The sequence below is a fragment of the Semicossyphus pulcher genome, unplaced genomic scaffold, assembly GCF_022749685.1.
Source record: "Semicossyphus pulcher isolate SPU_LCO1_2020_fin unplaced genomic scaffold, fSemPul1.0.p SCAF_3, whole genome shotgun sequence".
Taxonomy (NCBI): domain Eukaryota; kingdom Metazoa; phylum Chordata; class Actinopteri; order Labriformes; family Labridae; genus Semicossyphus; species Semicossyphus pulcher.
In genome coordinates, this window is record NW_027211704.1 from 26,467,988 (window position 1) to 26,480,963 (window position 12,976).

Consider the following 12,976-nt stretch of genomic DNA (forward strand, 5'->3'; position numbering starts at 1 on the left):
CCAATTTCCTCAATGATTTATCTCCTCTTCTCTCCGCTTTAGCTAACATCCGTCTGACTACTGGATCATATCCGCCAACGGCCCCATCCGAATCACTCTGACTATCACCTTCCATTTGGATCCGTCTATACCTCTGGCCGCCCGAGCTGTCCATACGTCTCTTTTCCCTTTTCCTTTGGATCTAGGGTAAATTTTTATGGTTGTTTTAGCCTTTCCCGTCTCTATTATTCGCTCTTCATCATCTTGGATGTAATAATTACCCTCATGGCTAATCACTGAAAGCTGGGGATAAACATCAGTAAACTTTAACTCCTCATAAGGTGGAGGCTTCTTTACTGGGACTGTATGTGAGAAGTGTGCATTAACCTTCGCCATTATCTTTTCTGTTTCCTTTGCACTCTTTTCCATTTCTTTTGCACTCCTTCCCCTCCTATATTTTGCAGCTTTCAACACTTTCTGTCCCTCACTTTCAAACTGCACAATGCCAAGCTCTGTCCATCTCTTCTCCTTATGTCTCTGTCGTTTCTTACCTTTCTTTTGCCCTACCATATACGTGGACACAAGCACCTGCATTGTTTCAGTTACATAAGGGTTAAGAGTCCCTATCACTGGCCAAGGTTGATCAATGTCAGGCCAACGCTTCTTCCATTTTTCCGACATCTCTGCGATACCTTTAAAAAGGGGATTATTCTTCTGCACTACATCAACGGGGGTAATTGCTTTTGAAACTTTAATGTCCATCTTTGACATTGTAGCGAGTTCCTTATACTCTTTTATTGTTGATCAAAACAATTTAATTAAAAGGCTATTTGTTAAGCACCGAATTGCCACAATCAATCAAGAAAAGCAAAATAAATTTCCAGACCTTAAAGAACACCAAAGGCTTATTGATAGAAAGAAAAAGTCACTTATTTATCACCCAATGCTCTGATCACACTCATTCATCCCAAAAATGTCAAATAATTTCAATGTTTAATCCCAAATCAGCTCAGCCATACTAAATCATGCTCAGATAATGAAACATCCGCAACTCTCAACAGTATTTAAACCAAATCAACCTTTCCACAAATTATCAATTAAATCAATAATACTCCATAATTAATTAATGTTGTAGTTGGTCAGTTCGTTGCCAAGCTTTCCTTTCAAAATAATTGCAATGTGTAGTATTCCCATGTATATGTGAACAGACGTACCTTATTGACCTCAGGCTGAGAAATTATCTTCTTTACAACAACAAAAAGAAACACGATGGGCCTATATGTGAACACACACTAAATATGTATCAACAATATTGACTATAAATTAGTATATACGCATATAGATAAATGCAGACACTTGTTAAAAGAGTTGGATAAAATCGCACTAGCCTTGATCAGGCTGGATGCAGGATCTGCACGCGCTGTCTTCCGCAAGCCGCAATTTGTGTGAAGCACGATCAGCTGTGTTCTCGTCTGTCCTTTGGAGGATCCAAATTTAGACGCATTCCATCTTCTCTGTCTCTTCCCCAACTCTCATACGTCATAGTTAAATAGAGGAAGAAAAAGAGAAAACAAAACAAGAGTTCAGTGTCTTATGATCAACCTAGATTCTCATAATAAATGCAATTATCAATTCAGTGAAGTTTGCACACATTATCGCTCAACATTTGGGTTGTTTTAATCCACCACAACGGGTGTCTTCTCACAAGAGTTACTCTTTAAACAGCAACTACTAACAGGCTCAAATTTATCATACCTGCATGGCACACAAGATTCCAGCTCTCTTGCATCTACTGAAACACCTGCTAGAGTTGGCTGCTTCACCTCCTCCTTCAGAGGGAGACGGACGCCATCCACACTGCTTATTGGCATTTAATGTACATTTTAATGGTGTGATCGAGTGGTGGGGACTTATATCCCTTTTTGTTTAGATTAATTTGTATAAGTGTACTCCTGTTGTTTGATTATTTTGATTAAGTTAGATTACCTGTTCCTTAGTTCCTTTATTTGAATTTGGGTAGTTTGTGGGTTTTCATGTGGGTGTGTAGGTAGTTTCCTTTTTGTGTGAACTTAAGTTGTTTGTTTTGTTTCATTTGGGTAGTTAATTTGTATAGTTTGTTTAATTTGTAACCTACCGATTAGTTAATATAGTTTTGTTATATTGTTTGTTTGTTTGTTTTATTGTTTCAACTTCACTAAATGTTTTATTCCTTTTCAGTTGCTGAGGGCCGGTGGTGGTACTGGTGATTCGGGTGGCGGTATTCCCCCTCTTTGTGTGCTGTGCTCCCCTGGGATTTGGTAACTTCACCATCGTTTGTGTGTCACGTGTGCCAGGGTGATTTTTTGGTTTATTTTGGTGGATCCCTCCCCCCTTCACTAGTCCCTCGTCCAGCTGGTAAGCCTCAGCACCTGATTAGGTTTTTCTTTATTTAGAGAACTAAAGCACGACATTTAAGAAAAGCTTGCATCTAGGATATAACGGTTCAAGGCTTATCCAAGTGATAAAGAGATAGCAATGGCAGCTGAGGCTCTTGTGACAAAACATCCCTGCTTGAGGGAAGTAGGATCTCAGACTATTTGGAATGGCTGGAAGAACAGCATTAAGTTTAAGATGGGCAATTACAGGAACAAGATGAGACGAGCTGGATGTCAGGAGGTTACTGTTAATGCAGGGGGAAAAAAAGCAGAAGCAATCCTGACAGTGAACCTTCACACTCCGACATTAAAAGGCCGAACCAAGCAGAAGTCAACTCTCAACCCAACTTTCCCGAAGGAGAGGGCCCTTCAAGTCTTGAGCACTTGAGGCAGAAAATTGTTGAAGAAGTCAAAAAAACTGAGAAGAACCTACCCCTCATTAGAAATATGATGTAGTCCACATTCGCCCTGCAGCGACAGACCATAGTGAAGACCTGCCCATCAGTGAATGAGCTCACGGACCTCTGGCCTGCTCTATAAATGGAGTCTGAGGTAATACAGATTAGTTTGATTTTTCCTGTTTTTCCTTTGTTAATAACATATGGCACATTCTTTTTAAAGCGCTAATTGTGGTTCTTACTCACATAGTGGCTATTTACTGCTCTATAGGATTGTAATAGATCCTCTAAGTTTTACCAGTCAGCTCCTTGCTTGTGGTAATAATGAGTGCTTCACCTGGACTGTTTTTATCCAAAATGAATGGTCAAAAGTGGATCTAAACCATAAGACTTTTTACAGAACCTGCAAAGTGAGTTTCCTTGAATGACTTAAGTGAAAAGTTCATGAAAATCCATGTTTTTTACACTTACCCATGTTCAATCCATCCATATAGTTTGTGTAGAGGCTGTGGTTAAAACGTTTTTTTAACAGTGTCTGATGAATTTTTCAAAAATAAAGACAAAATCTGTACAGCTTGGACTTTTTTCCAACCAGCACTAAAACTTTTGCACAGTACTGTATATATCCAAGGTGCAACAGGAAAAGAACACTGAAGTTTGTTAAGTGACAAAGTTGGACATGTTTAAGCAGAAACTATAACATGATGTATTTGACCTATTAACAGCACTCATCAAGGACAGCAGGAGGCTTTCCTCTTTCCCCACTATGCATCATATTAAATATTCAATTTGCTGTAAATGTCAAGGGGACAAAGACCACAACTCAGATTTTACTTTAAATATATAGTTTAATTTCAGAATTAGAATCAGCTTTATTGGCCAGGTATGTACACATACAAGGAATTTGACTCCGGTTTAACTACTCCTAATTTAATGTGAACGGAAAAAATGTAATAGTAAATATATCAAATTTTTCAAAATAACAGGGTAGTTACAGTACTGGTAGCAAACGGTGTAACTGTAACTGTGTTGGTCCTCAGAAGTAGTTTGGATACTTGTATGGAGAGAGGCATTGGGGTCGCCCCTCCTCTATGGTGATACATGACAGGTTGGGCAGGCAGGGGCAAGTATGGTGAAGCCTTTTTCCAAAGAAAGGAACCTAGAAGTAGAACGGGAGACGATTGATATGACATTTATTTCATTTTCAAAAACCGACTTTCTGGCCCTTTTGTTTGGACTTTGAAGTGGATTGTCCAGGTACTTTGGAAGTAATAACACAATAGCAAAATCACAATATTAAGGTTAATGAGCTGATCCTTATGTTGTTTTCCACAAGCTATCATCACTGCCTGTTTAGTGAGAAATCAATGATGTGTGACATTTAACTGCTGAAATAAAAAGCATCTGTGTAGCTGTTCCCACCTTGTGGCTCATAGGGTGGCAATCATCCCCTTCCAGTCCCATAGGGGTGCACATACGCAAGCTGCGGATCCACAAGCTCACAGCACAACACATCCCGCCACCGCATTGAGAGTCCTTCTCACAGGCCTACACACACACACACACACACACACACACACACACACACACACAGACAGTTAAACTAGGGCTGTCAATCGATTAAAATATTTAATCGTGATTAATCACATGGTTGTCCATAGTTAACCTGCAATTAATCGCAAATTAATCGCACATTTTTTTACCTGTTGTAAATTTACCTTAAAGAGATATTTTGTAAAGTTTTTAATACTCTTATCAACATGGGAACAGACATATGCCTCAACAAATACTGTCCAGAATATTATACAGAATAACCTCAAAGGTACTGCATGCTCAAAAAATATGCTGAAAGCATAACATGGCAATCATCGCATATATCAATGATTTCTGTGAGAAGCACGTCACATGTAGACTTACTCAGTCTGGATTACCCTCTTTCTAGATTCTTATTTCTTACTTCCACAGTTTAATTGTACTCTCTTCTTCACCTTAATTCACGTTTTAATTCACAAACTACTTTAATCTGATCACTTTGCAACAGTGCCCCCAACACACCTGCACCTCTGGTCTCTGCATAGCTTCTGGCCCCACCCCCTGTTTCTGTCTGTCTCTCTGTCTGCCGTGTAGACTGTCTTCATCAGCAGTGTGTTTAATTAAGTCACAAAAGTTGAAATGTCTCTCGAAATTCAGTTCTCACAGCACGTGAGCCACGTGTGCACGAGGGACTTTATTAATGGCGATCGATCAAAACGATCGATCGTTACAGAATAATAATAATAACAATAATAATAATAATAGATTTTATTTAAAGCGCCTTTCAGGACACTCAAGGTCGCTGTACAAAAAACACAAACAAGAGTAAAAACACCAACAAGGGTAAAACAAACCAGATAAAATACATTAAGAGTGGGTGAGGGACAGTGCTTAGAGTTGGGGAGAGTAGGTGAGGCGGAACAGATGGGTTTTGAGATTTGATTTAAAGATCGGGAGGGTGGTGCAGTTTCGGAGGTCGGGTGGGAGGGAATTCCAGAGCTGGGGAGCAGAGCGGCTGAAAGCTCTGGCCCCCATGGTGCAGAATGACATCTGCACCTTTTATAAGCTTTATAAACAGCGACAATCAATTCATTTATGATAGGGACATACGGAGATACACAGTAGGAATGTTTACATTGCATTACAGAAATGCATATGATTGTGTGTGGACAGAGAGCATCCTGATGTTAGTGATGTGTTTTTCATCACCCAGCAGTGGTTGGTCTGCCAGACAGTGTAGGCGGAGCTAAGTGGCTGCACTTCCGGTTTCTGTAGCATTGCTAGGAAAAGGTAATCTACTCTGGCTGAACAAACAAGAAAAAGATTGAGGACTATCGATACAACTTCAAAAATAAGTTAAAATCCAAAACAAATTTCGACGCTCAGATGAAGGAAAACTGTCTACAAATGAAAGTGAGGAAAAGCAAGAGTTAGAACCATGACAAAGGGAGCCAGCCGTAGACATCTGGTTAAATCGGGAAGAGTGCTCTTGTAATTGCTGGGTACTGTCAGTGGGAGGCATTCAAGACCACAAACATTTTAATCTTCAGGATTGTATCTTTAAGGAAAAACTTTTATGGACATAACAGAATAATAATTTCAAGCAATATTAAAATCTTGATGTAATACCAGTTTAAAAAAATAAAACGACCTAAATAATGTAATAAATTCCCTATTAATCTTGTTAACGTTTATTGTTTATTTCCATGATCATTATTTTCTGTTAATATCAAGTTTATATTATGAGACTATTCCCTGTCAGTGTTGGGATAAAAAATGGGGTCTGGAACTTTTCCAGTTCCTCATGAACTGGAAATCAAGAAAAAAATGAACATTGCCATTTAGAAAAACCTACTAATTGAAGACATATTAATAGAAAAGCTATCCTCCTCCCTTAAAAACCCTACTGCTGATTTTGACACGATTTGACACATTATGACCAATTTCACCAATTGCCTCTTTTTGCCCGTGCACCAAACAAACCTATATATGTAGAAAAACACACACACACTTACTCACACACATCAACACAACGACACACACATGGTTTCCACCCTTCAATATTTCCTTTTCTATCAATCCCTCTTTATATCTTTTATCCCCTCCTCAGTCTTCTAACTCCATTTCCCTTTGTATTGCTCCTGCAAACTATTAGAATTAAATTAGCTTAACTCCTCATTATATTCAATTAGATCCCAGATCATATATTTTTTAATTACATTCAGTTTTTTTGTTGGTATTTCTGCTCCAACTATTAATTCAGTCATTGTTATTACCACTGTTACTAATGTTGTTGCTAAAGACGGTGATTAAATAATCTTCTTCCATTTATTACCGTAATAAGTATTATTATTTACTCTCTTAGCATTGTAAGGTCAAGGCTGTAATCATGATATCAGTGTCCTTTTTTTGTTGTTGTTTTGTTTTCTTCTGTTTAATTTCTTTTCTATTTGCTTCTTTCTCCCCTGCAAAGTGCCTGCTTGTTCTTATTTCTTGTCGCTTTATTCTTCTACTACTATTATTATTATTATTGTGCCTGTGGTATTGGTATAGTACAAGCATGTTGTTACGGCAATTATCACCTTGTCAAATCAAATTTTTTGTATAATTATTTTTATTACTGCTATAATTCCTTTTATAAATTTGGACAGGCCAGGGTGTTGATGATAATCACATAACATTTTTTTTCTCCTTTTCTATTTGTTCCGAGTCACTGCTACTCTTGTTCTTCGTCTTATTGTTATTACTGTTATTATTATTATTGTTAAAGGCATTGCACAGCTGCTGTTATAACTACTGTCATCACCCTGTAAATATTATTAATATTGTTGTTATTGCTATTGTTGTTCTTATTTTAGTGATAGCAACAATAATGATAATAATATTTATTGTTATTGTATTTCATATTATTGTTATTATCCCCTTTATTACTACCCTAAAATCAGTTGGCCAATGGTAATAACAGAAGCATTATTTTCTTTCTTTATTCATTGACTTAGCTAACTTTTTTCATAATTTGTGCTGATATTATGGGTAATGCACAGTTGCTATCATAATTGCTATTACCTTTTGGTAAGTGTAATGCTAATACTACTATAAATCAAAGTCACAGAGCCAATGTTTACAACAGATTAATTGTTGTAGTGCTATTTAAGCAATATCACATGAGAGGGAGTGATGTTGATGGTGTGATGTTGTACATGCTGATATTCAGTACAACATCAAGACCTTGAGTGTAATATTGCTTTTATACAACAGTTAAACAAGTGGTAAATAGTAGTAAACAGTATCAATCAACAACAGATTGTTTTTGCTCCACTAACTCAACTAGTTCCACAAACTAAAGCTACAGTAGGCAACATAATTTCATTTTTGGTTAAAATAACAAATTTTGATCATTGCATTTCCCTAACAACATTAAATCGAATTGTCTGTCGTCCAGTCTGAATCAAACAACCAATCAGTGTTAGCTTTCCATGTAATTAGCCAATCACAGCGACTCTCTACAAAGTAGCATCATCTGGCTTCCACGTGACTAGTGTCAGCAGCGTGCATGCAGAGGTTGTGTCAGTTAGGAGCTATGGCAACGTGCGGTAAATTGCCGACAATGGCATATACTGCTAAAGAAGCTAAAAGAAGGAAGACCTTGGAGGAGAAAAAAGCTACAAAGAGGCCCCTAAATTAAAAAGAGGGATCAGACAAGCGGGAGTGTAAGGGGCTGAAGAGCGAAGCGATGCAAAGGTTGCCCTGTTCCTTCGTGACAGGTAACGAGAGCTCTTATGGTAACAGCTAAAGGTAGTACAAAGCTCCAACACTTAGGTAAAAAGGTGGTCCACACTAAGAATCAAAACTATAATGATAACTTTAGTAGTATTTGAACATTTTGCCAGCAATAAAGTGTACATTGTGGAATAAATAGCCACTCTCCTCTCTTTCTCTCCTTGTCTCGGTACTGCAGAGAGACGCAACGCACAACGGCTGCAAAATGCGCGTGCATGTTTGGTGTTGTGGAGTAATATAGAGAGGCGGAATGTTTTTTTACCTTTGGAATGTTCATGTTGCTTACTGCCATTTTAACTGAAACTGGACTATTGTTGCCAAGCAACCCTAACATTCTCCTGCACTCTGGTTACCACAGATCAGCTACTTTGTATCATGTACATTATCTGTTTATTTAAATTCATCATCCAACCAGTGAAATAAGAGTCTGCTGTGTGATTCAGAGGTAGCAGCTTGATCATAGAAATACACGGTCTGCTGTAATGTTAATTAACATTATTTAAAACACCTGGACAAGGCGAACTGATACACAGATTGAAAAGTCCCAGTGATGTGGTACTCTATATCGTCACTCATGGAATGCCTCTTGTCCAATCAGATTACTTGGTCGGAACGAACTGTCATATAATATTGAATTACTTATATTTGCTAATTTTCCTTCTTTTGTGTATGTTTGCGTATATGTCATCTTTCTAATTTCTCGTTATCCACTTATCATGTTATCAGATCTTTTTTGATTAATATTTTTTACTAGGATTATAACTCCTAATATCCAAAGCTTTATATATATGATTATTGTGACTTCATGGAGACGGCTATGCAGCAATGACTACCTACTTGTATTTACTATTATTATTATTATTTTTTAATTGTTTTTTTAATCATTTATTTCCTCTCCTTTTTGTCTCTCTCTCCTTCCCTCCCTTTCGTTCCACGGATTTTAGCATTACTATGCTTATATCAGCACAGCCCACCCTCCCACAAACACACATACACACACACACACACACACACACACTCATTTACACACATAGTCATATCATCGGTAGTGTAGCTCGGGTGAGCAACCCCTAGTACCGCACCTAAACCCCCCACCCTGCAACCCCACCTTCCTCACCACAACAAACATCCACACATTACTAAATGTGCATTCACACCTCAAATTTTATATGTAGTACTGTGTTTCACTTGTATTTTCTTCACATATTCTCACAATAAAAAGGAAAGAATAAAAAAGGAACTAAATTAGCAGTTGTCACTGGTGTTATTGGTGCTACATTTTGTCAAAGGAGAAAATAATGATGTGGACATTTATATAAAACATGCATTTATGTAGTTATGTCATGTAATTCAATACACTTGTATAATTACTGTACTAGCAGGAGAAGGAAAGCAGTGTTGTAGTGATTGTTTAGACAGGTGAGAAATATGTCATCATACTCACTGCAACACACTGTAACAGGTTTTACAGGTAGTGTCAATATCCTATTATGTCATATCATAATGAGATAAGACATCTGGGGATTGTTGGTGATTTATTCTATTGACACTCTGGGTGAGAAGCTGAGTGACAGATCTCTCTTTGTAAGGATTAAGGGAAAGTAACATGAAGGAACAGAAGAGATTTCATTTTAAAGCTTGTGCTTTCCTATTTCCCAATTGTTCTATAAAGAGAAATCAAAGTATCTGCTTATTGAACTGTTTGGAAATACTGCATGCTTGCTGGTATAACGAATGCTCCAGTTTTGCAAATGAGTAAACTTTGTAACTTCAGTAAAACATTACGTAGTGCACATCATGCAGCATTTCTTTTATGAAGACGGAGGTTAAAATTTAAGTATTTATACTGGATATTTGCATCACATTGAAAGCCTCTCAAAACCCAATGAGGTATGTACCTGTTTGCTCCCACTTACCCCTGTGATGACAGCTGAAGATCCATGGGATACCAACAGCAGGGAGAAGAGCAGAATGAAGATAGAACTCATGGTAAAAGGCTGTCTTTGTGCTCCTGTGCCCTCCAGAGTGAAAAGCAAGGATGCTGAAGCTTTCGGACCTTGCTGCATGTGCATATGTAAGAGCTCACAGAGACAAATGCCCTCTGAACTCATATATTGAGGGCTTGCAAAGGTTTATAAACCCAGCCCACTATTCAAAAGACTCTGACTCACTCCCACCAGCATCACCTCACTTGAGTCTTCAAAAAACAAAAAAAAAGGGTAAGCTATGACTATGACCCTGCCTTGGATTGTTCAGACAATTTTCTTTTCCTGAAAGATGAATTTATATTTTTCCTACCAAAACAACCCTTTAACATAGGTTTATGTAAATGCTGATCAAGGTCAGTGTGGCATCCTTTTATATTTGTAGTGTCTTTCACCCTTCAAGACTCCAAGGCCATATTTTTGAATACGTTCTTTCAAACACTCTTTCCAGTGTTCACAATGAAAGCATTTCCTAGGTGACTGTACTACTGAAAATAAGTATGCTCAAGTGGTATAAGACCACTTATAATCTCAAACTAAATATGAACTATACCTTGTGCGCTTGCAATTTAAGAAAATGTGTATATAATAAAACACAAGTAAATTAAGAAAACATCAATTTACCAAGAAAAAAAAAAGAAACACTCAAATAGGCCTACAGACAACACAACCAAGTACAGCACCACAACCAGATGGTAACAAGCTGAATTAGTATTATTATCAAGTTGCACAACACACCCAATACCACAACATGAAATACCAAGATACAACCAAATAATGCAGCACAGCCAAACACCACAACCGCACTAAATAAAACAAACAACCTTAAACCGCCAAATGTAGCTTAGCGAAAGTTCAAGCAGGAAGACTGTTCTCATTCATTCATTCATCATTAACTTCATTCATACTACACTCTCTCTCTTTCCCCCCTCTGTTCCTGTTTCGCGATCAGCTGATTATGGGCGTTCCCATTTAAGCATTAACCAACCAGAGTTAGACACGATGTCCGTGAACCAATCACCTTACTGCTGTCAAACTTTAAATCTGCTCCTCTCCCTTCCGCAGTCTGCTCATCGTTTCAGACGATTATTGCGACCCTCCTCCACCCCAGTCACCTCCATCCTTTTCATCAGTGTTCAGTCAGCTCAGCTCATCCGGCATCCTCCCTTCACCATCATCACCACCAGTGTCTAGACTCCATCGGGGGGTATCCTATCCTGCTCTCAGCCTCTACACCCCTCCAGCTCACGATGACATCACGATGGAGTCTAATCGCCAAAGACTTTGCACATTTCATTTCAACCTGTAAATAAATAATTGTTCAAACGTATTAAGTCTCTCCTGATTGAAATAACACAACACTTCCAATACCAAAGAACTGCCAAATACCGCAAGACCACAAAATACACAAAGGTGCTTGAATTAACACACAGAATTAGGAAAGAACAGGGCTGCCTACCTCGCCACTTTTGACAGCAACAAGAGCAAATCCCCAAATGCTCTATCAAAGGCTCAAGAACCCAGAACTAATTAAAGCTGCTGGTTGGGATGAATTGGCCCTCGCACCATTGTGAGCGTTGGGGTGTGTTGCAGTCGCAGAGCAATATGCAGCCACAGTATGATTTTCAAACACAGAACAGTGAAAACAACTCTAAATTCACGTGTTTCTGGAGACAACACCAAGGGTTGGCAATACAATGTAAAGCGGAGCAAAATGGCCATGGTATGTTTAACAGACACAAAACAGTGAATACGGCTCTGAATTGTTATGTGATTTGATCACAATATCAAGTGTGAACAACACAGTGACAACTACCTTGTACTAGTAAATGGCGCTCTGATAAAAACTGATTTTCAACAAAAAAAAGTGTTCAGGCAGGGACATATATCAAACATATAATGTTTAAGGCAGATAAGACCCTGTATGATTGACTTACAGCAACCTATTTCATGGCAAGACATGGAACTTTGACAAGCCGCCATGGCCACCCATTTGAGTTGAGTGCATGGGTTTGATAACTTTTCATCACTCAGGTCTTATCTAGCCCCACACTTAATTTAAGGTGGATTGGAATAACAATCAGAACAGTCAGTGTGGAAAAACCCTGTCACCTGTAAATAAGACAGTTTATTGTTCATCTGATCGCATGGACGCACATTTTATTTATGTAAATATCATCCGTCATCTGGCATAAATCTATGCAGTTTCTTTTTTTAACTGTAAATACTGGAAACTATCTACCTCATGTAAATTATCCCATCTGTTACAGAATAACATATTTTTTCTAAATCATATTATATATTTCAGCATCGTTGCACTCCTCATATTAGCACTATTGTCTTTCACATGCTTGTAGATACTAGTTTAATATTTAATGTTGAATGAAGGCTCGTACATATTAGGTTCATTTTTTAAATATTTAGTGTTTAATTGTACATTGAGAGCAAAGTTAAACTACAGTCAAATTCCTTGTATGTAAACATAACTGGCCAATAAAGCTGATTCTGATAATGCCTTAGGTGAAGTTAGTTAAAGTACAATCCCTGTAAATGGCCATTATAGGATTCTGAAATTTGAGGGCTCGTCATGGCCACGCCCTTTGAGTTGTGTACAAGTTTTTGATAATTTTCATTGTTCAGATCTTTTCTGTATACTGGATTTGAGGTTGATCAGATGTAAGCCCTGGGAGGAGTTTGTTAAAGTATGAGCTTCCTGTTTGTTTTACAATATGGGTCTAAGAGGCTTGTTTTTTTCGATTTCATAAGTCTAGGTGTAACGTGCTGCGGGGGCTAAATTTTTGAAAAATTGCAGGGGGTGTCACTGAGCCATTTCACCACGCCCACTAACAAAACTTATAGATACATCTTCCCACTTCCCCACTGGGGA

The 12,976-nt window shown here is 38.1% G+C and overlaps 1 protein-coding gene across 1 annotated transcript; it reads right to left on the reverse strand.

Moving 5' to 3' along the window:
• Nucleotides 1-3,827: 3,827 nt before the first annotated feature.
• Nucleotides 3,828-10,092, reverse strand: prok2 (prokineticin 2). The gene is made up of 3 exons (XM_069678973.1): nucleotides 10,021-10,092; nucleotides 4,214-4,339; nucleotides 3,828-3,950 (listed from the first exon to the last, which is right to left on the reverse strand). Exons 1-3 carry the CDS (start codon nucleotides 10,090-10,092, stop codon nucleotides 3,828-3,830), a joined length of 321 nt encoding a protein of 106 aa, XP_069535074.1.
• Nucleotides 10,093-12,976: the final 2,884 nt, after the last annotated feature.